The 25,641-nt window shown below is 46.8% G+C and overlaps 1 protein-coding gene across 3 annotated transcripts in view; it reads right to left on the reverse strand.

Annotated features, from left to right (window-relative positions):
• Window positions 1-5,491: 5,491 nt before the first annotated feature.
• The window catches only part of LOC137571268 (opsin-5-like), a 126,672-nt gene continuing 106,522 nt past the window's right edge, over window positions 5,492-25,641 (reverse strand). For 2 of the 3 annotated variants that reach the window (XM_068280153.1, XM_068280154.1), the window contains exons 4-5: window positions 18,330-18,724; window positions 5,492-7,472 (exon numbers count right to left, since the gene is read on the reverse strand). In XM_068280153.1, the coding sequence (XP_068136254.1) occupies window positions 18,362-18,724 (363 nt within the window). In that variant the 3' untranslated portion in view covers window positions 5,492-7,472; window positions 18,330-18,361. Of the gene's footprint in view, window positions 7,473-18,307; window positions 18,725-25,641 lie in introns of all 3 variants that reach the window. The other variant, XR_011031315.1, reaches the window with a different exon arrangement.

Consider the following 25,641-nt stretch of genomic DNA (forward strand, 5'->3'; position numbering starts at 1 on the left):
CTGCTCTCCCCGCCTCCTGCAGAACTCCAGTCCCCGCCTGCATCCCTTCCCTCCCTGCTGATTGGAGGGAAGGGACGGGGGCAGGGACCGGAGCTATGCAGGAGGCGGGGGAGCAGCTGAGACTGACACTACAGATGTAAACACAGCCTCACAGCATGGCTGTGATTTATGAGGGATTGCAGAGTGCAGGGGGACCTTAGGGGGGTTTGGGATAGCAACAGAGGCTGGGCTGTATAGGCAGATCCAGCCTCTGTATGCAGATAACATTCTTTAAACACACCTCTGGTTCTCTTTAAGAGTTCTAACTTGTAATACTGGATGCCTATCTATGTGTACAGACCACTCTGCTTCAACACGCCTGAGCATTTGTTACATAACAATTCATACAACACAACAAGACCTGCCAAGGACATGCACAGTGTGAGAGGTGTGAGCAGAGAAGGGGAACAGTTTGTTATTGATTACCACTATTCAAAGCATCTTTACAAGTGATCATTACTAGCATAGCACCATTGAAAAGCTAATACTGTGGTTGATGGAGGGCCCCTAGTGGGCCCCTCTGGTCCAAGGGCCCTGGATCGGCTGCAACCTCTGCATCCCCTATTGCTACGCCCCTGCTCAATGGAACCTTGCTCTTTAATACGAAAACGATTAGTCCTGGAAACAGGAAATTGGGGGTGGCAATAAAAGCAAGTAGATTCTAAAGGTGATCATACATCAGGCGACTTGGCGGCCAATTGACCATCTGATTCGATTAATATAATTTAATCAGATGAAAATTGATGTTTCCAAGTGCTGGCCTGACCGACAATGCAACGAATTTCGGTCCCGAAATTGGTCACAAAGTCAATCGCGCATGCTGTAAGATGTTGGGCCGACTTGCTCGATTGGGTGCACGGCGGTAATGGCGTGCAATTTTGGAATGATCCTACGATGAAACCCCTGGTGCTGTCCCTCTCTATAGTTAAATTGTGCCCCCCGGTGCCCAGTGCAAGTAATACTGTACGCTTGTCCTCTGCTGCTTCCGGGATTCCTCTGTTCTGCATACACATGCCCCCTTACTAGGCAACCACGTGGGGTGTGCATGTATTGAGAATGTCAGAAGCAGTGGAGGACAAGTAGAGGCCGTGGACAGGTAATGTATCCCTTGCACTGGGCACAGGGGGACATTGAACATTTGGGGACAGTGTCAGGGCGGCGAGGCAGCGGATGCAGCGTCACAAGGCCGATTCCAGATTGATTTCATGCTGAAATCAATCAGGAATCATCCTGTGGTGTATAGGCAGCTGACAGATCTCTCTCTAATCAGATTCCATTAAGAGAGAGATTTTGTCTCTTGGTCGAATGCCCATTTTTGCTAGATGTATGGCTACCTTAACTCTTTCTCACTCTACATATTTTATTTGTAACTGTCTTTGTTACTCTAAGGGTCCATTTCCACTAGAAGCGGTGCGATGCAGCTACGTAGCCGCATCGCGCCGCGGGTGTCCTGAACCCAATGCATGGCAATGGAACAATTTCCATTGCGTACATTGCATGCAGAGCGGTGCGGAGTGATCAGAGAATGTGCAGAATGCTGCAGATTCTCGCATGTCCGGATCCGCCCGAAGTCCCCTCCATACACATCTGCATCGGGAGATGCGGAAGTGACGCGGACGCCAGCGTAAGTGATGCGATGCGGCTAAGTAGCTGCACTCGCATTACTTGTTAGTGGAAATGGGCCCTCTAGACAGGAAATGATGGAAATTGACAAATGACAAGAAAAAAAGGACAGGAATAAAATTCTGAAGGAAGTTTTAAACCCGTTATTAAATTATCCAAAACAGATAAAATAAAACAAAAAATCTCAAAAAGGTCATTAAAAAAAGGCTAAAATAAATTCTTAGCTTAAGGGGAAACTTCGCTAGTGTCCTTAAGCAGTGTGGGTAGAGGTGAGGGCAGGTAGGCATGCCATGCATGACTGCTGCCGCTGGATATGGGAGCTTCAAAATATGTTATCCTGGCTGTTACACCCACCCCTGAGGTGCTCCTGGTTTGCAGACTCTGGTACACACTTCTTTCAAAGTCTATAATGTTCCAATTACATAAGATTTGTTTGTAAAATATTCCCCTCACTTCCCCAGAATCTTTCCGTTGTTCCTTCTTTGAGAAAAATCAAGCAGGTCTAAACCAGTGGAAGCAGGAATCAACATGAATTGATTTCTTACAGTGTAGGAAACTGAAGACAGATTTGTAGTAAGGAAAGCGAAACTTCACCTGAGGTAAAACAGAAACTGAGCGTTGGTGGATGCGGGCTTCAGTAGTGGTGGTTAACTCACCTTGATTGATGCCTCTTGTGCCAGTGCTTCATGCCCCTCAACATCGTCCCGATACTTCCTGTTTTCTAGCCCGAAGCAGGAAGTATCAGTAGTGGAAGAAGAAAGTATCAGGAAAAAGTAGAAGAGCATGGAGTGCTGGCCCTAGAGGAGGCAACCAAGGTGAGTTAATGCCCACTGTTGTGGCCTGCCTCATCTAATGCTCAGTTTCAATCACTTTCACCTCAGGCGAAACCTAGTTTGGCTTTTCCCTGCTCATCTTTAATTTGTGCCATGATAAAATCTCAGAAGCACTTACCTACATTCTCCTGAACCACGGCTGGCCTGTAAACATCAACTGGTAACCTATCCTTACAACTTTGGCAGATTGCACCACTGTGTCCTCCTCCTCTTAGCGTAGAGGAAACTGATAGCTGCCAGAGTTATCTGAGCCGAAAAGTCCATCAGGCTGAGAGGATAGAAGACACAGTGTTGCCGGTGATTTAGTTCAATTGGCCTTTCCCATTGAAAAAGTGATGGAAAGTTGCCGAGGCAAAGAGAGGGATATTAGACAAACCACATTGCCTCATGTGATTGAGACATTAATTATAATTGTATAGTCAATTCATGAAGAAACAAATTACTTTTTATGTGTTAAATGTTGCTTAATTTCAGTTGAAGCGGAGAAGTAACCGCAAATCATGGGACTTTTATAGGAACCCCAAAAATAGTCATGACTAACCCATTTTGCCTCAGAGTCTGGTCCGTGCTGTCAGTGTGTCCCCAGGCTGTCAGGAGATATATGGGTTCTCCAGGCAAGCACGCATTTCCACATTAAGAGTTGTATGCAATGTGCATGTGCCTCCGTTTTCCACGGTCATAAATATGATTGTAACTGTGCTTGCGATAGGTTACACCCTCCTTGCAAATCTATGTAAGGCTTCCTCAGACTACAGGACAGTGCGGTATCCTCTGCAGCTTGGTGAGAGTCCTTACCAGTCTTGAGCTAGAGCCACTTATCGTTTGTCTTCCTGTTATGACCCGGCTAGTCTTTAGCCTTGTTTCTGAACTCCCAACCTTAACTTGTGTACCCAATTACAATCCTTGCAGACTGTCATAGATCTTATTCACCATCTCTGTTGCCTGCCACCAGTCCTGACCCTTGCCAGTCAGAAACAGTCCTGACTGTGCTCCCATCAGACATCGGCCCGTATGCCAGCCAGTCACGACCTTTGGAATTCTGTGTTTCTGTCTACTGTTGGGCCATCCCAGGGGCTGTGATTTGGTGACTATCAGGCAGCAAAGTAGTTCCTCACACTCTAAGGGTGGTGACCCATCACGTTCTTCACACTCAAAGGGTGGTGGCCCATCATCCTTTGCATGGTCTTCTGGTGCTTAACACAATCAAAAACCCCTATCCTTTGGCGATCAAGGCAGCCTGGGGGACAATCTGCCAGGAATCATATAATTATGACCACCGTGACCCCACCTTCCCCTCCATAACAGTGCCACCACTGTGACTTCCTCCACCCAAAATAAGTGTGGACATAGTAACACCTGCTGCATTGAAAGGAGGAAGTGTAAGGCCTACATACAGTAGCTGCATGCCTCTCTGAAGCTGTGAGAGTGCTCTGCCAGTAGCAACCGTATACCTCTGAGTTCAAGGATGCTGTGGGTACAAGCACCAGCTCAATCACCATGTTTTTCAACTCCTGGATCCAGCAGCAATCATCTGAGATGTATGACACACATTCTGCACCAATCTCCGCTGACACTGCTGAATGGTATTGGGTGGAGTTCTCTTTTTACCTCATGATTTTACAGTAAACCTTGAGTGAGGAAACTCACTACAGAATAGTTACCTATGTAGAGGGAAAGCACTGGATTCCATAGAGCCTTCTTGGTCCTCTCTCCTTGACCTCAAACCACCACTGTCTTCGGATGAATTTACACACCTTTGGGAGTCTTTGGCAGGCTTTAGACAGGTGCATTCGTGAGCCTGGACTAGTGGGTGTGCAGTAAGAATCCGCTTATCTTCGGAAATACTTGGGGATGCAAGTAGCCCCAGAGGCTGCCCGAGGAGGGCCAATGACAGGGTATATCGGTGGAACGAGGGCACAAAGAGTGGACTGGTAGCGTACTATAGGATCCAGAGCCTTCCCACTACATAGGAGTTTATTTTTATTTTTTTGTGTGTTGCTTCAGGTTTACTTTCAATAATACGTACAAAGCTCAGTTTGGTCCATGCAACATGCATCCTCTATACCAGTGGTCCTCAAACTAAGCCCTGCGGGCCGAATGCGGCCCGCCGAGGCTTTTTCACTGGCCCCCCAAACACTGGGGGTAATCAATACCCAGATTCAATGTAATGTTTTTCAACATCATTTTATGTGTGTTCCAGCCCCCCAGCAGTCTGAAGTATGTTGACCGAAAAAGTTTGGGGACCTCTGCTCTACACAGACATAAGGAAGCTACATTGTATGTAAACTCACTGAGGCACTTACTGTTCACGGAGAATGGCTTTCAGTAGTAGCACATGCTTTTCCCCTCGCTAGGCCTATACAAATACAACTATATCTCCAACATCCAGTCGCCATCATCGCTAGGTTGAACCAACGTCCTGAAACTACGGTCTGCCCCTGAGATAGAAAGAAGAGCTTGTTACTTCAGCTGCAGCTGGAGGTCTAGTGAGGAGGCGTCACTAGTTCCTGAAGAACTAACAAGCTGCATTCTCATAACTTCAAATTCACCTTCCGCTTTCCAAATGGTCATCACTTTCGGATTCATTTAAAGAGAACCAGAGACGTTGGGAAAAAGATTTTATACATACCTGGGGCTTCCTCCAGCCCCATAAGCCTGGATCGCTCCCACGCCGCCGTCCTCTGCTGCCTCTATCCGCCGGTACCGGGTCACGTACTTTCGGCCAGTCTAGCCAGTCGACGCAAGCACAGTGCGTCACTGCCGGCAGACGCGGCCAATTTTCCGCATGCACAGGGGCTCCCTCCATATCTTTACGCATGCGTCTCCATACTACGCAGGTATGGAGGGAGCCCCTTTGCATGCAGAAAATTGGCCGCGTCCGCCAGAAGTGACAGGACCCCGGTAGCGGCGATAGAGGCAGCGGAGGACGGCGGCGTGGGAGCGATCCAGGCTTATGGGGCTGGAGGAAGCCCCAGGTATGTATAACATCTTTTACTATTTTTTCATTAGCTTCATCTCTGGTTCCCTTTAAAGTGTCCCCAAGGTGTATGAATACAAAAAAGCTAGATACTTACCTAGGTAGTAGGAAGCCTCTGGATAGTCCAGAGGCTTCTTGCGTCCTCCTCACTCCTACCGTTGCCACGCGTGCACCATTAGAACATAAAAAAAGAGTTTGTCGGACATGTTATTGTGACACGGTCTCTACATGCACAAGTGCATAGTTTATAGTAAGAGATACAGTGTAGTAGCCAGATGTGCAGAGTCGTAGCTAGGGTTTTCAGCAATCGGGGACAAAGACCGTTTTTGTGCCCCCCCTTCTGGACAAAATGGGCAAGGACACATATCAGAATATGGTCATGGGTGGAGTCAAAAGATATTTAGATAGCTATATGTGCCCCCTTAAGCCATTCAGATAGCCAGATGTGCCCCCTTTAGTTAGCCAGATGTGCCCCCCTTTACCCTGTTTAGATAGCCAGATGTGCACCCTTTAGATAGCCTAATTCTGCTGCTGTTAACGCTTCTGCAGAGGCAGGGAGAAAAGCAGGGGCGCTTCGGGCAGCCAGCAAGCCACCTCTCATGTACGTGGGGGTGCAATGGCCGTGCTGAGTGCCCTCACAGTGCTGCGCCCGGGGACATATGTTCCTCCTTGCCCACCCATAGCTACGCCTCTGCAGATGTGCTCCTCCTTTCCTTTAGCCCCAGTATAGTAGTCAGATGGGCTCAACCCTTCCTCCCACCTCAGTATGGTAGTTAGATGAGCCCTGCTCTCTTACAGGAGTTGCAGTGGTACAGAGCGGTCATATGGCACCTCCAGCTCCTGAAACCTTTAAGAAGTGAGTGTTTGTGGGCTGCCTCCAATCTTCTCCGCTGTGCTCTATTCAGGAGGGCAACATCAGGGAGGACAAGTGAGCCCTTTCAGAAGCATGGACCCGGTCAAGGTGGCAACCGCTGCCCTTATGCCACTGCGGACAAGAACTTCCAGAGGGTCCCAGGCAGTGGCAATGGTCTGAAGAAGGGCGTTTGAAACTTCTGGATGAGCCAAGCTTACTTCTCCTTAGGTAAAGACTAACCAGCAAGCTCATGGTGACCCAGAACTCATTGGAGTGTGGACATCTCAAGCTCACTCCAACCTGAATTATTGCAAATTCTTTCTGTTTCAAGGAAGCAAACTTTTGTTTTTCTTAACATCTTAGTAAGAGGGCTTTTAGGACTATTGTAGTCCCTTACACACTCCAATGAGTTCTGGGTCACCATGAGCTTGCTGGTTAGTCTGTGCCTCTCGGTGTTAGAAGCCCTACTGCATAGAGCCAAATTAATCCATGCCATGCACTGATGAGGATCAAACAATCCGAAACAGTCTGTATGCATGTTGGATTATTATGGCTCTGTACAAATTAACAAGCTGACACATCATTGCATTCCAGCGGTTCTGGAGGTGTGTTTAGCTTCACAATGGTTAATTTGCATATATTCAGCAGTGTTGCACTGGGAGACATCTCAAGCTCACTCCAACCTGAATTATCGCAAATTCTTTCTGTTTCAAGAAAGCAAACTTTTGTTCTCCTTAGGTAAGTATCTAGTTTTTTTTTTATTCATATGCCTTGGGTTCTCTTTAAAGCACATCTTTCTGTAATACGAAGTCTTTCAGATAAATCACCAAATACAAAAAATACCAGAAAAACATTCTTTAAAGTTCTGTGCAAAGAAGATCAAATGGTACAGCCACTTCCTGTTCACATTAGTTCTGAGTTCTGACCTCTTCTCAAATGATGGGATAAAGATCTCCCATCTACGGACAAGGATTTGATAAGACAAGACTTCTCTTTGACTAGAATTACTTCAGACGACAAGGTGAGTTCGTTGTGCAGAGAAACAGAGAGAATTCACGGGACTTCACAAGCTGCTGTGCATAGTGCTAACATCACGAGCAAGATGGTGGCTTCCATGTAGGCAAGGAAAACAGGAAGCAGAAATCACCTGTGAGAAAGAAGTGATAGTTCATAAATACTGTAGTAAACAAATCTGGTAGTTCAAAATAGCAGTTTAGTGTAAATTTGCTTTAAAGGGAACCTGAACCGAGTAAAATTATTTAAAATAAACACGTGATGTACCTGCAAATAAATATTACTTACTTTCCTTGCAGTCAGTTCCTCTCAGAGCTCACCATTTTTCTTCTAACAATGCTTCCTTCCAGTTCTGACAAAATTTTGTCAGAACTGAGTCATATAATTTGATGTTAGTTATATATCAGTTGCTGTCAGTTATAACTGAAAGGACAACTGATGTGCAAGGTAATGTCCATATTTCCCTAAGGCTCAAGTGGGCGATATTACAGTTGAACAGTGTGCTGACCAGGAAGCTGTTAGGAGGTAATGGGCATTTTCAAAATGGAGGACGGAGAATTCCATTGATCACAGCAGACAAATGGGACGCAGGAGAGAAAAGAGTTTGAAGAGTAGACTACACGGGAGGTAAGTATGACTTGTGTATGTTTATTTTAACTTTTAATTTTCAGTTCAGGTTTGCTTTAAAGCCCAAATTTAGGAAAAGCTGTAAACATGCCATCTGTATATTAAGGCAAATAAAGCTGGACTCTGAGCAGGGGCTTAACTACAAATCATGCCCCCACCCACCAAAACTTTGGTGGGGCCCCCTTAAAGCATATCCGAGGGGACATGTGACATGATGAGATAGACATGTGTATGTACAGTGCCTAGCACACAAATAACTAGGCTGTGTTACTGTGTTCCTTTTTTTCTTTCTCTGTCTGAAAGAGTTAAACATCAGATATGCAAGTGGCAGTTCCTGTCTGAGTCAGGACTGGGTCAGACTACAGTGTGACCCTCACTGATAAGAAATTACAACTATAAAACACTTTCCTAGCAGAAAATGGCTTCTGAGAGCTGAAAAGAGATAAAAAGGGTCAATAGTTCGTAGATTTTAGCTCTGGCATTCTTCAGTGAATGCGTCATTAAGCAAAAACAATAAAACAGTAAAAACTTAAAAAGTAGATTTAAAGCGGAACTGTAAATTTGTTTACACCAAACAGTTTCACTTACCTGGGGCTTCCCCAAGCCCCCAGCAGCCGTCCTGTGCCCTCGCCGGTCCTGCCCGAGCTCCCATTCCCCCGCGGGAGCTACTTTCATTACCGCCGACTTGCAACTGCGCCTGCTCGCCCCGGGCAATGCGACGCTTTCTACGCGTTCCCGCCCACTATAGCTGCGAAGAAAGCGTCGCATTGCCTGGGGCGCACAGGCTCAGTTGCCGTCGACTTGTAAGTCGGCGGTAATGAAAGTTGCTCGCACAGGAGAACTGAGGCTCGGGCAGGACCGGCGAGGGCACAGGACGGCTGCTGGGGGCATGGGGAAGCCCAAGGTAAGTGAAACTGTTTGGTTTAAACAAATTTACAGTTCCGCTTTAAATACAGTGGCATGCGAAAGTTTGGGCAACCTTGTCATGATTTTCCTGTATAAATCATTGGTTGTTACGATAAAAAATGTCAGTTAAATATATCATATAGGAGACACACACAGTGATATTTGAGAAGTGAAATTAAGTTTATTGGGTTTACAGAAAGTGTGCAATAATTGTTTCAACAAAATTAGGCAGGTGCATACATTTGGGCACCACAAAAAAGAAATGAAATCAATATTTAAAGGGACTCCGAGCAGTGCAGAAACTATGGAAAGATGCATATCATTTTAAAGCTCTCTTTCTCCTCTTTCCAATGATATATAAACCGCTGCCCTACGCCTTTTAGTTTTCGCTATTTTTGCAATTGAAATTGCTGCGGCCGCGATTTCAATCACGAAAATAGAGAAAACTTAAAGACGTAGGGCGATGATTTAGGTGTCGCCAGAAAGAGGAGAAAGAGAGCTTTAAAATGATATCCATCTTTCCATAGTTACATTGTATTACACAGGGCGACTTTTTCCTAAAGTCAAGAAGTTTTAAATCAGGATGATACCATTTATTGGCTAACTACAAATGAATAAGAATAAACAAGCTTTCGGCCTTGCAGCCTTCGTCAGGCTTATATCCTGTTAGTTTGCAAGCTGGTGGTACAGACAGCTTATATACATGCAACATCAAAAGGGAAAACAGATATTTTTTTCAAGCATAAATACATCATTAAGATGCCTTAATACAAACAGACCATCTAAATGGGGTAAGATAAGGATCCTTGTTTACTTTATTGCTCACAGACCTGGTATTAGGATTGACCCAGAGGTATCGTAAATTCTTAGTTCACAAGTTCAGCTAGGGTGGCTGAGACAGTTCATATATCATCAATCTCATACCAATATAGAAAGTTGTTGTCCTTATTCAGACCCTTCTGCACAGCTTTGAAACAATTTATAAATTTTGTTTCTGCTATTAATCGGTCATTTGACGTTTTGAAGCCGCCCTTCAGGGCAGTGACACGAAGATTATCCATGCTGTGTCCGTTGGACCGAAAGTGTGTAGCAACTGGGAGTCCAGATTTGGTATCATTAATAGTGTGCCTGTGTCCATTCATACGTTTGCGCAGAGTTTGTCCAGTTTCTCCCACGTACATAACATTGGGGCATTTAGCACACATGATCAGATATACCAGATTGGTGGACCCACAAGAAAATTTACCTTGTATTCTGTACTCCTGTTGTGAACCTGGTATCGTTACCCTGTCAGTGGAGTAAATGTGTCTGCAGGTCCCACATATTTTTTGTCGGCAGGGTGATGTTCCGTTTTGTTGAGGCCTATTCAAAGAGCTCCTGACAATCATCTGTTTTAGATTGTGTGGTTGCCGATATGACAAGAGTGGAGGTTTAGGGAATATCGTTCTCAGTCTGTGATCCTTGTGTAAAATGGGATGAAGTTCCTTAGCAATCCTCCTTAAGATTTCCAGGTGTGGGTTGTAGGTGACAACCAAAGGGACACGTTCCTCTTTCTAGTTTTGCTTATATTTCAGGAGTTCAGTCCTGGGGATGTTGCTGGCTTTCCTGATTTGGGCCTCAGCCATGGGAGGACTGTAACCTTGTTTAATGAAAGTGTTCTTAAGGTGATCCAGGTGCTTGTCTCTGTCCATCCTGTCAGAACAAATCCGGTTGTACCTTATAGCTTGGCTGTAAATTATAGAGTTCTTAATGTGCTTGGGATGAAAACTGTCATATCTTAGGTATGTGGGACGGTCTGTAGGTTTGCGATACACAGAGGTTTGTATGTTGTTACCCCTGATGTATATGGTGGTGTCCAGAAAGTTAATCTCTGTGTGAGAGTAGGTAAGTTTCAATTTGATTGTAGGATGGAAGGCATTGAAGTTCCTGTGGAACTGGAGAAGATCATCCTCACTTGCGGACCAGATGATTAAAATATCATCAATGAAGCGGAAGTAGGCCAAGGGTTTTATGCCACATGCATTGAGGTATTCCTCTTCGATTTTGGCCATGAATAGATTTGCATACTGTGGAGCGAATCGCGAACCCATTTCCTAAAGTCAGCAGCTCCATTCTGCTGAATGGAGCTGCTGACACTGGGGAAAGTGTCGTCCTGTGTAATACAAGTAACTATGGAAAGATGGATATCATTTTAAAGCTCTCTTTCTCCTCTTTCTGGCGACACCTAAATTGTAGTCCTACGCCTTTTAGTTTTCTCTATTTTCGCGATTGAAATCGCGGCCGTGGCAATTTCAATCGCGAAAACAGCGAAAACTAATAGGCGCAGGGCGGCTGTTTATATATCATTGGAAAGAGAAGAAAGAGAGCTTTAAAATGATATGCATCTTTCCATAGTTTCTGCACTGCTCGGAGTCCCTTTAATAGATCCTCCTTTTTCAGAAATGATAGTATCTAAACGCTTCCTGTAGGTTCCAATGAGAGTCTGGATTCTGGTTGAAGGTATTTTGGACCATTCCTCTTACTCTAGTTCATTCAGGTTTGATGGCTTCCGAGCATGGACAGCTCTCTTTAACTCACACCACAGATTTTCAATTATATTCAGGTCTGGGCAGGGCTGCCATCAGAAATTTTGGGGCCCCTCACACATCATCAGGCCTGGGTCCCCCCTCCCTGGGCCCACCCACTAGTTGCTGTGCCTGCCCACTAGCCAACCCACCCCCCGTGTCCATGCACTGCTGCAAATAATGTGCATAGCTCAGACACTGAAGAAAGCGGCATGCAAAGTGTGATGCGGCAAAAAGTGGGAGTGGCCATGGCATGTTGTTGGTGGAGCCAAATACTAGCAAAATACAGGTAGTTCCCGGTTAATAAACGAGATAGGGACTTGTAGGTCCGTTCTTATCCTTTATCCGTTCTCTTTTGTCCCCCTCTTTTCTTCCTGTGCCTGTTTTGTCCCCCTCGGTCTCACCTCAGTTTGTGCCTCTTTTGTGTCCCTCTGTGTGACCTCATGTTCCCGTCTCATCTCTTTTCTCCCTGTGCCTCTTTTGTCCACCTCTGTTCCCCCTGTGCCTCTTTTATCCCCCTGTGTTACCTCGTGTCCCCTTCTGTCTCAGCTTGTCCCCCTGCCCTAGCCAGGTATAGGTACCCCCAGTATAGGTATCCAGGCATAGGTGCCCCCAGTATAGGTATCCAGGCATAGGTGCCCCCAGTATAGGTAGTCAGGTATAGGTTCCCCCAGTATAAGTAGCCAGCTATAGGTGGTGCCCCAGTATAGGTAATCTCTTGTAGATGCCCCCAGTATAGGTAGCCTGGTATAGCTAGTGCCCCAGTATAGACCAGCATGATACAGGTGCCCCAATATAGGTATTCAACTATAGGTGGTACCCAGATATAGGTAGCCTGATGTAATTGCCCCCAGTATAGCTAGCCTGGTATGGATGGTGCACCAGTATAGGTTAGCCAGTTACAGGTGCCCCCAGTATAGGTAGCAAGCTATATGCGCCCCAGTATAAGTAGCCAAGTATAGGTGGTGCCCCAGTATAGGTAGCCAGGTACAGGTGGTGCCCTCAGTAAAGGTAGCCAAGTATAGGTGGTGCCCCAGTATAGGTAGCTAGGTATAGGTGGTGCTCCAGTATAGGTAGCTAGGTATAGGTGGTTCCAGCCCCAGTATAGGTAGCCAGGTATAGGTGGTGGCCCAGTATAGGTAGCCTGTAGCCCAGGCATGGGCAAACTTGGCCCTTGGCTGTTAAGGAACTACAAGTCTCACAATGCTTTTGCCTTTATGAGTCATGACTGTGGCTGTAAGACTCCTGCAATGCATTGTGGGACTTGTAGTTCCTTAACAGCTGGAGGGCCAAGTTTGCCCATGCCTGCTGTAGCCAGATATAGGTGGTGCCACAGTATAGAAAGTCCGCTGTTGCAGGCTTACTCGTCTCTCAGTGCTGGAACATGGTGTGCTGGTTAGTGAGCCACAGGCCCGCAGCCAGCACATGTGGTCCTTCCAGCGCTTTGGGGGCCCAGGGCCCCCAGAAGCCCTGGGCCCCTCACTGCAGTGTCAGTTGTACCCCCCTGATGGCTGCCCTGGGTCTGGGGACTGGGATGGCCATTCCAGAATGTTGTACTTGTTCCTCTGCATGAATTCCTTAGTGGATTTTGAGCAGTGTTTAGGGTCATTGTCTTGTTGAAAGATCCAGCCCTGGTGTAGCATCAGCTTTGTCACGGATTCCTGGACATTAATCTCCAGAATCTGCTGACACTGAGTGGAATCCATGCGTCCCTCAACTTTGACAAGATTCCCAGTCCCTGCACTGGCCACACAGCCCGACAGCATGATGGAACCACCACCATATTTTACTGTAGGTAGCAGGTGTTTTTCTTGGAATCCTGTGTTCTTTTTCCTCCATGCATAATGTCCCTTGTTATGCCCAAATAACTCAATTTTAGTTTCATCAGTCCACATCATCTTATTCCAAAATGAAGCTGGCTTGTCCAAATGTGGTTTAGCATACCTCAAGCGGCTCTGTTTGTGCTGTGGGCTTCCTCTGCATCAGTCTCGCATACAAGATGCACAGTGATTCCATCTGCAGCAAGATGATGTTGTAAGTCTTTGGTGCTGATCTGTGGGTTGACTATGACTGTTCACACCATTCATCGCTTCTGTTTATCTTTTCTGCCACTTCGAGCCTTAACTTGAACTGAGCCTGTGGTCTTCCATTTCCTCAATATGTTCCTAACTGTGGTAACGGAAAGCCGAAATCTCTGAGACAGCTTTCTGTATCCTTCCCCTAAACCATGATGGTGAACAATCTTTGTCTTCAGGTCATTTGAGAGTTGTTTTGAGACCCCCATGTTGCTACTCTTCAGAGAAAATTAAAAGAGGATTCACATGTGTATGTAGGTCAGGGGTCACTGAGCTTACCAAGCCAATTTGAGTTCCAATAATTAGTTCTAAAGGTTTTAGAATCAATAAAATGACAACAGTGCCCACATTTATGCATTTGCCTAATTTTATTTAAACAACTATTGTGCACTTTCTGTAAATCCAATAAACTTCATTTCACTTCTCAAATATCACTGTGTGTATCTCCTATATGATATATTTAATAGACATTTTTTTATCGTAACAACCAACGATTTATACAGGAATCAAGACGATTAACAAGGTTACCCAAACTTTTGCATCCCACTGTATAAAATAAAACTGTGGAATATCTCAAAAAGTGACCAAAAAAAGAGTTGCAATATGATATAGTTAAAGCAAACCTGGACTAAAAATAAACTTATGAGATTTGTATCTATCCGTCTACTCCTAAATAGGGCTTTTTTTTAGAATGCTACAGTTTTATTTTGTATTTAAAAGCTTAAAGAGACACTGAAGCGAAAAAAAAAAGATGATATTATGATTTGTATGTGTAGCACAGCTAAGAAATAAAACATTAAGATCAGATACATCAGTGTAAAGCTGGCCATACACTGGCCCGATTTACCGCCGTTTCGACAGCAGATTCGATCACTGGGATCAAATCTGCTGCCAATCGTTCGCGCTACACGCCAAATTTCGATTCATTTCGTCCGATCCCGTCGATCGCGCCGTGCGGAAAATTACCGTCGATCGCCCGCGGGTAAAGAGCGCATCGCTAGCGGCGTTCGAGTGCCCGACGACCGACGCAATAGAGCCCGCATACATTACCTGCTCCGCCGGCGCGACTGCCCCCGCTCGTCTCCGCTCTTCTCCGCTCTGGTCTCCGGCATGCCTTCACTTATTCCTGCCCGGCAGGAAGTTTAAACAGTAGAGGGCACTCTACTGTTTAAACTTCCTGCCGGGCAGGAAGAAGTGAAGCATGCTGGAGCCGGAGACCAGAGTGGAGAAGAGCGGAGAGAGACCCGGGAGTCGCGCCGGCGGAGCAGGTAATGTATGCGGGCATGCGGGCGGGGGGAGCGGCGGCATCACCACCACCACCACAACAGATTGTGATCTGTTTCAGGCTGAAATCGGTTTACAATCTGTTTGCAGTAAAGGTAGCCATACGATCCCTCTCTGATCAGATTCGATCAGATAGGGATCTGTCTGTTGGTCGAATCTGATGGCAAATCGACCAGTGTATGGCCACCTTAATTGTTTCCAGTACCGGAAGAGTTGAGAAACTCCAGTTGTTATCTCTATGCAAACAAGCCATTAAGCTCTCCGACTAAGTGGAGAGGGCTGTTATCTGACTTTTATTATCTCAACTGTTCCTGGACTACTTACTTTTTCTCTGCTAGAGGAGAGGTCATTACTTCACAGACTGCTCTGAAAGACTCATTTTGAATGCTGAGTGTTGTGTAATCTGCACATATTATAGAATGATGCAATGTTAGAAAAAACACTATATACCTGAACATAAAAGTATGAGAATATTTTCTTTGCTGCTAATCTTCTAGTAATTATTTATAGTACACAACCAATTCACTATATCATATATTTTTTTCCGCTTCAGTGTCTCTTTAAAAAGTAGGTTTAATGTTTTTATTGTCTCAGCTGAATGACAGTCTTTTGGGGAGCTACAATCTATGAGCTATTGATCTTTTTATCTATCCCCTGCACTCAGAAGCTGTTCTCTGCCAGGCAAGCTTTATGGCTAGGAATTTATATGTGAATTAGCTATAGTCAGACTAGGTCAGAGAAGTGAGAAACTCATTTGCATGCCTGAATTCTTAACCCTCACAGTGAGTAAAATTTTTAAAAAAGGAACACGGCATAGTTCTATTCAGGAATGGCACTGTACATACACGTTTATATCATCATGTCACATGTCAGTTGAGGTACCATTTAAAGTGTACCAGAGATGATGTAATAAACCGCTTTTATACTTACCTGAGGCTTCCTCAAGCCCCATGCTGGGGGCTCCCATCACCGTTCTCCTGGGCCGATCTGTTCCTCCGCTGTGTCCCCCGGTATATAGCTCAGTCGCAGCCAATTATAGTTCACCACGCATGTGCAGCCTGGCCCCCCGTGCCCCTGTCACGCCCATGTGGCTCGGGCTGTTAGCATCTGCGGTAAACCATGCCTGCCCGTGATTGAGCTAAATACCGAGAGGCACAGCGGAGTAACGAAGGAGCCCTGGACAACGGTGGTGGAGCCCCTGGCCTGCACAGGGCTGGAGGAAGTCCCAGGTAAGTATACAAGCTGCTTATTTCACCATCTCTGCTTTCCTGTAAGTTTTGTCCCGTCTCCCAAGAAAATGTTCCATTAGTTTGCCTGAGCACGTTCCACACAGACATAAAAGTACAGATTTCCATATGTCACATTCCTTTACACGGTTCACATATACACACTGTCTGACTCTCTGTAACAGGCACGCCAACGCACAATTCATCTTTAAAAACAACTGGACAAATCCAGGAATACGGCCAACAATATCCCTTCAGATGTGTCTGCATAAAATGAAAACAGGAGACTCTGCTTTCAATTACAGGTCTTCATCTTACATTAGGTTGCAAGACTGTCTAACACAAAAACTACCTCTGATAACATGCACTGGCATACACTGACTGATACGTTGCACCAACTGCCACTTGTTACTAAGGACCCACTGCCATTTTGCAATTGCACACACAGATACTTGGCACTCAGAATTACTTGCCACCCAATGCAGATTAGCACCACTTCAGTCAGTGTTTGCTCATTGTTAAGTCTTTCCTATCCCAGATTTAAATTTGTTACTGCTTTACTGCTGGCAAGGTGCATTACTGAGGAATGTTAATTTATTGTGTGTTCTGAAGTCAGTAGAAACAACACCTGGTCTCCCAGAATGCTCTGGGAGGACAATTCTGCATAACTAAATAGCCGATTCTAAGCATACTGGGACGGAGGGGTTACATACCAATATCCAGAAATATTAGGCTTTAAGAAGTGCTTCTGATGCTGAAATCAGGTAATTAACTTAAAAATCGGTATCCTGAAAAATGTACAACATTCTACTATACGTCACTACAGTGACTCTTTAAGAGTATTCTGAAAAATCATCTCTTCAAACAAGTATATAATTTATACTAACAACTATCTGTATATATATTCACATACTACACCTACCTCCCCTTACATCAGCTGTCAATCAACCTGCTTGGCCCCCTCTCCTCTTATAGCCATAGAGTTGTCCCCATAAGTTCTACCTGCTCATGCAATGCATTGTTTAAAGGGAACCTTAAAGAGGAACTCCAGTGAAAATAATGTAGTAAAAAAAGTGCTTCATTTTTTACCATAATTATGTATAAATGATTTAGTCAGTGTTTGCTCATTGTAAAATCTTTCCTCTCCCCGATTTACATTCTGACATTTATTACATGGTGACATTTTTACTGTGGGCAGGTTATGTAGCTGCTCCTAGCTGTTTTGGCTGTTAGAGACAGCTGTAAACAGCTAATTCCTGTCTGTGAACATTGTTACATTGTGGCAGTTTGCCCAGAGTACCGCGGTACTCAGAGCCTCTTGTGGGAGGGGTTTCAGCACACAATCAGTCATACAGCGCCCCCTGATGGTCTGTTTGTGAAAAGCATTATATTTCTCATGTAAAAGGGGGTATCAGCTACTGATTGTGATAAAGTTCAATTCTAGGTTGGAGTTTCTCTTTAACTGAGAAGGATATGGATTCCTTTTAAAATAATACCAGTTGCCCGACTCTCCTGCTGATCCTGTGTCTCTAATGCTTGTAGCCACAGCCCCTCAACAAACATGCAGATCAGGTGCTCTGACTGAAGTCAGACTGGATTAGCTGCATGCTTGTTTCAGGTGTGTGATTCAGCCTCTACTGCAGCCAAAGAGATCAGCATGACTGCCAGGCAACTGGTATTGTTTGAAAGGAAACATCCATATGCCTCTCAGTTAAGGTTCCCTTTAAGTACACCTGAACTGAATGAGATATGGTGGCTGCCCTATTTATTTCCTTGTAAACAGTATGGCCAAGGGCCCACTACGTGCAGTTTCCCGATTTTGGAAACCACTCACTGCCAGGAAACAGAGGCAGAAAGCCCCGCCTCTTTCACACCTTACGTCAAACCCCAATTTTACATGCCATGCAACCCCTATCCTGGTGTCTAATGGTTCCCCTCCCTCTCTAATAAAGCTTCCCTGGTGTGTAGTGATTTCCCCAATCCCTGATAAAGCCTCTCTGATGGTCTAGTAGTCCCTCCCCTTCCTCCCCTTCCAATAAGGCTTCCCTGGTGGTCTAGGGGATCCCCACCCCCCACCCCCATAAAGATTTCTGGTGTCTAGGGCTTTCTCCCCTCCCTCTCTCCCTCCCCAATAAAGCTTCCCTGGTTTGTAGTTTTTTCCCCTCTCCCCAATAGAGCTGCACTGGTGTCTAGTGGTTTCCCCCTCCTTCCCCCCAATAAAGCTTCCCTGTGGTCTAGTCTAGTGGTGCCCCTTTCCCCGGTGGTGTGATTGGTTACACTTTATACCTTGCTATTAGCCGATACGTACAAGGCATCCATAGCTCAGTAGGAGAGCGCAGGTCACTGTGTGACAGTCGAGCTGGTCTGTGTTTTGTTCGTTGGTTTGGATACAGAGGAGACCTGGATGTTGTCTCTGCCTGTCCAGATCACCGACACCGCCGGGTTCTCCCCGGAAGTCTCCGACTGCGAGAAATGGATCCGCCACCCGCAGCAGCACTTCAGCTGCTTCACCTTCTGCCGGAAAGTCTTGCTGAACGCGTAGTAGATGAGCGGGTTGAAAGCGGTTGAGGACTTGGCAAAGAGGCAGGGAAGCAGAGAGACAAATGGAGGTATGCTTGCACTGGACTGGAACATGGACCAGAAGCTGACAATCGCATACGGGGTCCAGGCAAGCAGGAAACCACAGCTCACCAGTATGGCCATCTGTCAACAAAAGAGAGGAAAGCTATGAAGAGTTCATGCTGATAAAATACAAATAAGTAATACGAACAAAGGATAAGTCTAGTCCTACTCATAACTAGTGATGAGCGGAAATTTTGTGTTTTTGTAAAATTTCGCGTTTTGTAAATGTCGTAATTACAACACTAAATTGTAATTCCGAATTATCAGACCATTTGTAATTCATAATTTTGTAATTCGTAATTGTCTGCTAAATCGTAATTTCCTGTTTATTTTCATGTTACTCGTAATTTCGTAGTTTCTTGTAGAAAATTACACGAAATGACGCGTAGAACAAAATCGTAACTTCGTGATTTACATGAAGATTCGTCCCAGAAAATACTCGTAATTCCAGAAATTTGATCATCACTACTCATTACTTGTCTGAAGGCCCTTTGAAATAGCCATTGGAAACAGCAAGTCAAATACTGCTCCAATGTCCTGAATAGCAAATGCGCACGTTACCCCAGTGTAACGATCGGTGTCAGCACACAGAGAGAATCTGATTATTGGCGATCTGCAGTATCGCCAAGAATACAGATATATAACCGATTATTGGCGATCTGCAGAATCACCGATAATACGGATATATCGCTAACCTCTGGACACCCAGCAAAGGGAACACAATAAATACAGTAATATCACAAAAGTGTGAAAATATCCACCACACAGCAATTCCTCAGAGGTGTGGTTACCTCTGAATGGGAACCCCATGAGTGAGATCCTCTAGCCAGGCTGAGTGAGGAATCTCGACCCCTAGCAGTAATCGCCTGCTTGGGGGAGGCGTCTCGGAGAGGCAAGCCCAGTGGCGTCCCTACCATGGGGCGGCCAGGAGCGCTCCGCTCCGGGTGTCAGCTCCAGGGGGGGTGTCATCAAGGCCTCCCCAGAAGCCTTGATGACACAGGAGGGGAAGCAGCGCTGAAGGAGGGGTGGCAGCGTCGGCGGGGAGGGGGGAAATACCCCCCCACATCTCCCTCACCTGGGTCCCCTCCTTCTGCGCTTCCCCTCCACGGGCGCTGGCAACGGGCACTGACAGGGCGGCTGATAGCCGCCCTCAGTTTACCCGAGCAGGGCTATGGGAAGATGGCCGCTGAAGCCCGCACTGGAGACAAAATAGACGGCAAGATGGCCGCCGACGCCATCTTGCCGTCTATTTTTGTCTCCAGTGCGGGCTTCGGTGGCCATCTTCCCGTAGCCCTGCACTGATGACGCAGCAGGAGACGGCGCGGGACATTCAAGAGGAGCTGCGGAGGCTGCCTGGGATTCGGAAGAGAGGTTTCATCTGCAGGTAAGTGAATGGGGCTTTTTTCTTTTACAGGTGCACCGGCCCGGCCACCCACCGCTGCTTCCCACCACCTACCCACCGCTGCTGCCCACTACCTACCCACCACTGCTGCCCACCTACCCACCAGGCTACCCACCGCTGCTGCCCACCTACCCACCGCTGCTGCCCACCTACCCACCACTGCTGCCCACCTACCCACCAGGCTACCCACCGCTGCTGCTCACCTACCCACCGCTGCTGCCCACCTACCCACCACTGCTGCCCACCTACCCACCAGGCTACCCACCGCTGCTGCCCACCTGCCCACCACTGCTAGCAGGCTACCCACCACTGCTGCCCACCTACCCACCACTGCTGCCCACCTACCCACCAGGCTACCCACCGCTGCTGCCCACCTACCCACCACTGCTGCCCACCTACCCACCACTGCTGCCCACCTACCCAGCAGGCTACCCACCACTGCTGCCCACCTACCCACCACTGCTGCCCACCTACCCACCAGGCTACCCACCACTGCTGCCCACCTACCCACCACTGCTGCCCACCTACCCACCAGGCTACCCACCTACCCACCAGGCTACCCACCACTGCTGCCCACCTACCCACCGCTGCTGCCCACCTACCCACCGCTGCAGCCCACCTACCCACCACTGCTGCCCTCCTACCCACCAGGCTACCCAGTAGGCTGCCCATCTACCCACCAGGCTACCCACCACTGCTGCCCACCTACCCACCACTGCTGCCCACCTACCCACCACTGCTGCCCACCTACCCACCACTGCTGCCCACCTACCCACCAGGCTACCCAGCAAGCTGCCCACCTACCCACCAGGCTACCCAGCAGGCTGCCCACCTACCCACCACTGCTGCCCACCTACCCACCACTGCTACCCAGCAGGCTGCCCACCTACCCACCAGGCTACCCAGCAGGCTGCCCACCTACCCACCACTGCTGCCCACCTACCCACCACTGCTACCCAGCAGGCTGCCCACCTACCCACCACTGCTACCCAGCAGGCTGCCCACCTACCCACCACTGCTGCCCCCTACCCACCAGGCTACCCACCATGCTACCCACCTACCCACCACTGCTGCCCACCTACCCACCAGGCTACTCAGCAGGCTGCCCACCTACCCACCACTGCTGCCCCCCTACCCACCACTGCTACCCAGCAGGCTGCCCACCTACCCACTAGGCAATCAGGCTGCTCACCCTTAACCACCTACCCACCAGGCTATCAGCTTGCCAGTTGCCAACACTCAAATCTGCTACCGATATTGTGTATTTTGTGGTCAGATCTGCTACCGACATTGTGTATTTTGTGGTCAGATTAACTGCCGACATTGTGTATTTTGTGGTCAGTTTAACTACCGTCATTGTGTATTTTGTGGTCAGTTTAACTACCGTCATTGTGTATTTTGTGGTCAGTTTAACTACCGTCATTGTGTATTTTGTGGTCAGTTTAACTACCGTCGTGTATTTTGTGGTCAGTTTAACTACCGTCATTGTGTATTTTGTGGTCAGTTTAACTACCGATATTGTGTATTTTGTGGTGAAATCTGGTGCTGACATTGTGTATGTTCTGGTCAAATCTACCGCAAGATTGAATGATTTTTTTCTGGTCAAATCTGCCGACATGATTGAATGTATTTTCTTGTGAAATCTGCTCACATAACGTGTAATGTCTGGTGAAATGTTCTCGCATTACGTGTATTTTATGTTGAAAGCTTCTGACATTTTGTGTATTTTCTGGAGAAAAGCTGCGCAATGATGTGAATTTTCTGGAGAAAGGTTGACTAAAACTTGGGTGCACTTTTAAATTAGCTCCGCCCCATCCGGTCATAGCCACGCCCATTTTTTCGCCGCGGCGCGCTTCACGCGCCGCAGGTGGTGGACCGTGGGTGGGGGGGTGTCTTTCAATACCTAGCACCGGGTGTCAAATGCCCTAGGTACGCCACTGGGCAAGCCTCAAAGATAACCCTCCAGTGGGAGACGTTCCACTGAAGGGAGAAAGGTCAGACAGGCAAGGGTTCGGCAACAGAGATGACGGCAACAGTACAGGAGCGGAAGGCAGAAGAGTAATCGTTAATCAGGCAGAGGTCGGCAACAAGAATCAGATAGGCAGAGGTACAATAGCGTAGAGAGAGAGAGTAAAGGATAGCCGGAGTCAAAACACAGATACAATATCAAATACAATCCTAACTAAGGTGTGAAATCCTTAGTATCAACACCAGGGTACTGATCTAAGGTCTGAGCGCTAACACGAGTGTATTCACGACAGCAGACAACTTGCTACTGACAGGCAAGTTGTATTTGTAGCTAGAGAGCTACTCAGCGCCGCCCCCAGAGCCCAACCAATCAGGGACTCTCCTGATGCCAGCTGACAGGAGAATCAGCTGACCCTCCTACGTAGGAGGTAAGAGTCCTGTCTCCTTGCGCGCGTGTGTGTGACCCTCTGCCTCAGAACATCCGAGAGGCCAGGCCCCGAGTCCACGCGCGCCCGCGTCCCAAACCCTGCTGGCCGCACTGTGGGACCCGCCGCCGTGTCGCTAGTGGCGGCGGCGCCCGCCCTGCTCTGTGTCGGCGGTTCCGTGAGCTGAACGGAAACCGCCAGCTGGGATGCGGAGGCCGCCGCCACGCTGCCCTGCGCGGCGGCGGCTCCGCTATTATTTACACCCGGTAACAAGTGTGATGCTAATAGTGTAACAGATGCTGCTCCACTAGCATCAGTACTGGTAAAATTGCCACGTGCCGTCCCTGCATGGCAAATTTTCCAAACGCAGTGCAGCATCAGAGTGTTTGCTTAATCCTATTAACCTCAATGCATTTGACAAAATAATGTTTTTTCTTATGCCCATATAGTTTCACAAATATTTTAATCTGTGCGAAAATTACATACAGTGGCTTGCAAAATTATTTGTCCCCCTCGAAGTTTTCCACATTTTGTCACATTACTGCCACAAACATGAATCAATGTTACTGGAATTCCACGTGAAAGACCAATACAAAGTGGTGTACATGTGAGAAGTGGAACGAAAATCATACATGATTCCAAACATTTTTTACAAATAAATAACTGCAAAGTGGGATGTGCGTAATTATTCGGCCCCTTGAGTCAATACTTTGTAGAACCACCTTTTGCTGCAATTACAGCTGCCAGTCTTTTAGGGAATGTCTCTACCAGCTTTGCACATCTAGAGACTGAAATCCTTGCCTTTTCTTCTTTGCAAAACAGCTCCAGCTCAGTCAGATTAGATGGACAGCGTTTGTGAACAGGAGTTTTCAGATCTTGCCACAGATTCTCGATTGGATTTAGATCTGGACTTTAACTGGGCCATTCTAACACATGGATATGTTTTGTTTTAAACCATTCCATTGTTGCCCTGGATTTATGTTTAGGGTCGTTGTCTTGCTGGAAGGTGAACCTCCGCCCCAGTCTCAAGTCTTTTGCAGACTCCAAGAGGTTTTCTTCCAAGATTGCCCTGTATATGGCTCCATCCATCTTCCTATCAACTCTGACCAGCTCCCCTGTCCCTGCTGAAGAGAAGCACCCCAGAGCATGATGCTGCCACCACCATATTTGACAGTGGGGATGGTGTGTTCAGAGAGATGTGCAGTGTTCGTTTTTCGTCACACATACCGTTTTGCATTTTGGCCAAAACGTTCCATTTTGGTCTTATCTGACCAGAGCACCTTCTTCCACATGTTTGCTGTGTCCCCCACATGGCTTGTGGCCAACTGCAAACGGGACTTCTTATGCTCTTCTGTTAACAATGGCTTTCTTCTTGCCACTCTTCCATAAAGCCAACTTTGTGCAGTGCACGACTAATAGTTGTCCTATGGACAGATTCCCCCACCTGAGCTGTAGATCTCTGTAGCTCATCCAGAGTCACCATGGGCCTCTTGACTGCATTTCTGATCAGCGCTCTCCTTGTTCGGCCTGTAAGTTTAGGTGGATGGCCTTGTCTTGGTAGGTTTACAGTTGTGCCATACTCCTTCCATTTCTGAATGATCGCTTGAACAGTGTTCCGTGGGATTTTCAAGGCTTTGGAAATCTTTTTGTAGCCTAAGCCTGCTTTAAATTTCTCAATAACTTTATCCCTGACCTTTCTGGTGTGTTCTTTGGACTTCATGGTGTTGTTGCTCCCTATATTCTCTTAGACAATCTCTGAGGCCGTCACAGAGCAGCTGTATTTGTACTGACATTAGATTACACACAGGTGCACTCTATTTAGTCCTTAGCACTCATCAGGCAATGTCTATGGGCAACTGACTGCACTCAGGCCAAAAGGGGCTGAATAATTAAGCACACCCCGCTTTGCAGTTATTTATTTGTAAAAAATGTTTGGAATCATGTATGATTTTCGTTCCACTTCTCACATGTACACCACTTTGTATTGGTCTTTCATATGGAATTCCAATAACATTGATTCATGTTTGTGGCAGTTATGTGACAAAATGTGGAAAATTTCAAGGGGGCCGAATACTTTTGCAACCCACTGTATATATAAAAAAGAAAGATAACTGGAAATTCAATCAGATTTCCACTGTATTTTCACAAACATTATGGTGACAGTGATAATAGACTCAGTAGACACGTGGCACCCTGACTACAAACAGACTAGCAAAATCAAGATTACTAATGAGATCCTAATTATGATCAAAATTGTAAAAATTGCACGAAAATTCAGAAATGCAAAATGACCCATTACGATCCACACTAATCCCTATTTTGTGGACATCCTGTAAACTCCTCTCTGAGCTCTTCCACTGGAATTAAGTACAAGTGCCTGGTGGATATAGCCGTGGGTAATAAAAAGGGCAATTAAGGCTAGGCTTGTTTGGTCTTGCTTTATAAATGGTGTGAGTGGGTTGTGTGATTGATGCGTGATAATCGATCCTCGTTAAAGAGGAACTCCAGTGAAAATAATGTAATAAAAAAAGTGCTTCATTTTTACAATAATGATGTATAAATGATTTAGTCAGCGTTTGCCCATTGTAAAATCTTTTAAATCCCTGATTTACATTCTGACATTTATTACATCATTACATGGTGACATTTTTACTGTTGGCAGGTGATGTAGCTGCTGCATGCTTTTTTGGCAGTTGAAAGCAGCTGTAAACAGCTATTTCCCACAATGCAGCAAGGTTCACAGACAGGAAACTGCCAGGAGTACCACGGTCCTCAGAGTTTCTTGTCGGAGGGGTTTCACCACAATATCAGTCATACAGCGCCCCCTGATGGTCTGTTTGTGAAAAGGAATAGATTTCTCATGTAAAAGGGGGTATCAGCTACTGATTGGGATAAAGTTCAATTCTTGGTCGGAGTTTCTCTTTAACCTCCTGAGCGTTCTGGACGAGCTGAGCTCGTCCAGAGACGCCGGAGGGTACCGCTCAGGCCCTGCTGGGCCGATTTTTACGAAATAAAAAGGAGCACACGCAGCCGGCACTTTGCCAGCCGTGTGTGCTACCTGATCGCCGTGCAGCGGCGAAAGAGCGTCCCCCCAGCCGCCCGAGCCCAGCACAGCTGGACCAAACAGTTCCGGCCAGCGCTAAGGGCTGGATCGGAGGCGGCTGACATCAGGACGTCGGCTGGCGTCTATGACGTCACTCCGC

Source organism: Hyperolius riggenbachi, chromosome 4 (genome assembly GCF_040937935.1).
Source record: "Hyperolius riggenbachi isolate aHypRig1 chromosome 4, aHypRig1.pri, whole genome shotgun sequence".
NCBI lineage: Eukaryota > Metazoa > Chordata > Amphibia > Anura > Hyperoliidae > Hyperolius > Hyperolius riggenbachi.